At 45.2% G+C, this 4,556-nt stretch overlaps 1 protein-coding gene across 1 annotated transcript; it reads right to left on the reverse strand.

The window, feature by feature from the left end:
- Nucleotides 1-1,129: 1,129 nt before the first annotated feature.
- On the reverse strand, nucleotides 1,130-1,733 carry LOC132568893 (N-alpha-acetyltransferase 40-like). The gene has a single exon (XM_060235076.1). The coding sequence runs from the start codon at nucleotides 1,661-1,663 to the stop codon at nucleotides 1,157-1,159; it is 507 nt and encodes a 168-aa protein (XP_060091059.1). The 5' UTR covers nucleotides 1,664-1,733; the 3' UTR covers nucleotides 1,130-1,156.
- Between the last annotated feature and the right edge of the window lie 2,823 nt (nucleotides 1,734-4,556).

A 4,556-nucleotide genomic window follows, 5' to 3' on the forward strand; every position in this document is an offset into this window, starting at 1 on the left:
TGCCAAGCTATTCGGCCTAGAAGTTAGTCTGAAGAAGACAGAAGTTCTCCACCAGCCTGCACCCCAGGAAGATTATCACCCCCCCTGCATCACTGTGGGTGAATCAGTTCTGAAGACAGTCCAGCAGTTCAGCTACCTGGGGTGCATCATCTCCTCAGATGCCAAGATCGACAAGGAGATTGACAACAGGCTGGCAAAGGCAAACCGTGCATTTGGCCGACTGCACAAAAGAGTGTGGAGCAACAAGCATCTGAAAAAAGGCACAAAGATCAATGTTTACAAAGCGGTTGTGATGACAACCCTCATCTACGGCTCCGAATCGTGGGTTTTATACCGTCATCACCTGCGACTCCTTGAGCGCTTTCATCAGCGCTGCCTTCGCACCATCCTCAACATCCACTGGAGTGACTTTGTGACCAACACTGAAGTCCTCAAGCGGGCGGAGGTTACCAGCATTGAGGCACTGCTGTTGAAGACGCAGCTGCGCTGGGCAGGGCATATTTCTAGGATGGAAAACCACCGCCTTCCCAAGATTGCCTTGTATGGCGAACTCTCCACCGGTCATCGAAATAGAGGGGCACCGAAGAAGAGGTACAAGGACTCCTTGAAGAAATCCCTTAGCACCTGTCACATCAACCATCACCAGTGGTCTGACCTAGCCTCAGATCGCAAAGCATGGAGGCACACCATCCACCAGGCTGTCTCTTCCTTTGAGAACGCACGCATAGCTGGTCTTGAGGACAAAAGGAGATTGAGGAAGAATCGCACTGCTACAGGACCAACCCTAAATCAGACTTTTCCCTGCAGCCGCTGTGGCCGGACCTGCCTGTCCCACATTGGTCTTGTCAGCCACCAGCGAGCCTGCAGCAAACGTGGACTATTGCACCCTTCTTAAATCTTCGTTCGCGAAGCCAAGCCGAGAGAGTTCAAAGTGTGGGGGTGCGTGTATCCATCTGAATTGAGACTTTCTATTTAGGTATCTCCATGTGCCTTTTGTGTCTGCTTGTTTTGATCATAAATCTATTGGACTGATGTTAGTGGGAGTATCTCTGTTCCATCCCCCCCCCCCCAAGTTTGAACTAATTAGGTTGACTCAGCCTTCCATCCTTCCAAGGTCAGTATAATAATTGTGTTTAAATACTGCTAACATTACTTTCTACATTTGTGTGCTGTTTGCCACAAGCTGCAGTATCTGTATGAGAAATTTGCACAGACCTTTCCTTCTCACTTTGCTTTTCAGCTGCACTTCATAGCAATAGAGGACCTCCTTTCCACATTCCACATCAAAGCGGAAGTGAGAGAAAGCCACGGGGACTGAACTGTCTTCCAGAGCAATGAGATACCATGCTTGGTCATCTGTCATCTCATCCCATTTCTCCTGGTCTTTCCAACCCCACTCGCTCTGCTTATACAATGTCTGCATGTTTGTCTTCGTCAATTCAAGGGCCCAGTCAAGCATGGTCGGGTCCAAGCTGGATACTCGTTTACATTCAATGGAGACATTTAACCCATTCCTATCATATTTCTTGAACACGGGGAAGGCTTCCAATGGGTCAACCAGTTTGTTGGCAGCTTCCACCTTGGCACAGACAGTGTCCATGGCTGCCTGCTCCTCCAGTCGTTTCTGTTTCTTCTCCTTCCCTTTACTAGACTTCCTTCCCATAATGGTGGTGGTGGTTACAACCCAACCCCCACAATCTCCTCAGAAATCCGTGGAGGGGGGCAAGAGAACTGAGGGGAGAAGGTATACCCTTAGTGTGCCTGCGCATAGCCCAAAACCCAGTAAAATGAGTACCCAGCTTGCTGAGGGTAAAATGTAGATGACTGGGGAAGGCAATGGCAAACCATCCCATAAAAAGTCTGCCATGAAAATGTCATGATGCAACGTTACCCCAGAGTTGGAAACAAATGGTCCTTGCACAGGGGACTAGCTTTAGCTTTTAGCCATGTCACTAGGAATATTACTTAATGGTGCAAATGTAATGGTGCAATAGCACCATTTTATAAAATGGCAACCCTAGCAAAGCAGTTTGGAGATTGTTAGGAATGGCAGCCACCATAGTGTGATGACCTAGCCTTGTAGGATAGGCAGCTACCGTATAGGTACAAAATTGCTGAATGCAACTTTTAGACAATAACTGTTGGTCCAATGCGGATTTCATCTTGCATCTAATTCAGAGAGTCAAAGTAAGTTATCTGGAGACCATGCTCTTGTCAAAATTCACAGGAGACCTAAAGGAATTGGGATTTCTGAGACTGGCCGACTTCCTATGTGTTGGTAAAAGGTTCCAATATTTGAAATACCTGTGATGGTGATGGAAAGTGCCATGAAGCCAAAGTTGACTTATGGCGACCCCATAGGGTTTTCAAGGGCAGAGATGTTTGTCATTGCCTGCCCCCATGAAGGGACCCTGGACTTTATTGGTGGTCTTCCTTCCAGATATTACCAAGGTTCTGAATAAAACTTTGTTGGTCTTAAAGGTGAAACTTGGCTCCTACTTTGTTCTACTGCTTCAGACCAACACAGCTGCCCACTTGGATCTATCTACAAGGTCAACCCTTTTTAACTTCCAAGATCTTACAAGATTGAGCTAGCCTGGGTCATCCAGGTTAGGGCAGTTGATATATTCCTGGTTTTACAGCAAACAAATCAGCTGTTCATAGGGTTGCCAAGTCCAATTTAAGAAATATCTGGGGACTTTGGGGGTGGAGCCAGGAGACATTAGGGGTGGAGCCAAGATCAAGGCTGTGACAAGCATAATTGAACTCCAAAGGGAGTTCTGGCCATCACTTTTAAAGGGACGGCACACCTTTTCAATGCCTTCCTTCCATAGGAAATAATGAAGGATACAGGCACCTTCTTTTGGGGCTCATAGAATTGGACCCCCTGGTCCAATCTTTTTGAAACTTGGAGGGTATTTTGGGGAGAGGCACTAGATGCTATACTGAAAATTCGATGCCTCTACCTCAAAAAACAGCCCCCCCCCCAGAGCCTCAGATACCCGCGGATCAATTCTCCATTATTTTCTAAGGGAATAAATCTCCCTAGGGATTAAAAGAGTTCCCAGCAGACATTTCCCTCCCCTCCCCTCGCTTTCTGACAACCCTGAAGCAGGGGGAGGGCCCCCAAACCGGGGGATTCCCCTGCCCCCACCTGGGGATTGGCAACCCTAGCTGTTCAAGAGGATGTGGTGATTTTGTGAAGAAGGAAAGGGCACTAAGAACATGGCAGGTTCAGCTTCCAAACAGATTATTTGCAAAGATCACAGCATCACTATTGGAAATATTGAGCCATTTAACAGGAGTTAAATCGTCTAGCTCAGGAAAAGTGTGGAGAAAGATTATGCAGCCTTGTCAAGTGTCCTTCTTGGAATGCCAACCTTCTTCCTTCCTGCTTTGAAAGCTGTGCTGTCCACTTGGACTCTTCCCTCTCTTTTCCTTGAATATGAACTCAAAGCCCCCCTATCGCACAAATGCACACTCCCAGAGCAACTTCCTGTGTGATGTGACGTTAAAGTGAGCCAGACAAAGAGAGACAAAAGTGACGGAAGGCCCATAGTGACTAAGGAGAGTCCAAAGTGAGACAGGAAGAAGAAAAGGAATGGAGATAGAAGAATGTAACTCAGTGGGATTGGAGAAGGTTCTATTGTATGCACATCAGAAAAGGGAGAGTGAAGAAGAATGGAGAAAGTCTTGTTGCCCTGCAGTTAATGCTACTTGTGTGAAAATGCTGTGCATATGCTTGATATAGGCAACAAAAAGCAATGGAAAAAAAAACCCCTAACTTTCAACTATATTTACAGTTTCTTCAGTGTTTATTTTAAATAACTTCTTTTGTCTTTGGCAAATTTAGCTGCCAGGACTGCTTCATCAGAAAGCAGACCAGTAGGAAGAAAAAGATAAATGTTTTGTTCCCCAACCATTTTCTCATTGGAAAAAGCCATCTCCTACATGTTTATATCCCTTCTGAGGAAAGAGATACCCATATTTCCCTCCCATTGACATGGAAGAAACCATTAATGTTATGCGAGAAAGAACAAACTAGTGTAAAGAAATAAAGGTTACAAAAAAAAAAAAGATAACACATTATCTGAAATGTTCATTATTACCTGGAGGGCTTTAGTGAATGTAGTTGTGAGAGGTAGGTTTTATGTATGGTGCTGAATATTTTATATTACAGGTGATTTATGACAAAGCATTCCTGTCTTCAACCTAAAAACTCCCTGTTTGGTTTTGCTTCACCTTTGTGCAAACTAGACCTCTAAGTCCTTGTATATGTGCAATTTTGTTTCCTTGCACCATGTGTTTTGTTTTCAGAAAGGTATACATTTTTTAAACATATTTTGTATATCGGCCCTGTGTTAATTTTCTTTCCACTATATTGGAAGGCTTAGACAATGCACAGAATTTTGCTGACAGCTCTCCTCTCGTTCCCCATTCTGGACAAAGGAAGCTTGAGTTCCTGATGCACCAGAAAACTTTCTGCTGCACTATAACTGAGGGGGGGGGGAATCATCATGGGATGTATAGTTCCTTAGAATGAGTCACCAGTGTCC

The sequence above is a fragment of the Heteronotia binoei genome, chromosome 3 (genome assembly GCF_032191835.1).
Source record: "Heteronotia binoei isolate CCM8104 ecotype False Entrance Well chromosome 3, APGP_CSIRO_Hbin_v1, whole genome shotgun sequence".
Lineage (NCBI taxonomy): Eukaryota > Metazoa > Chordata > Lepidosauria > Squamata > Gekkonidae > Heteronotia > Heteronotia binoei.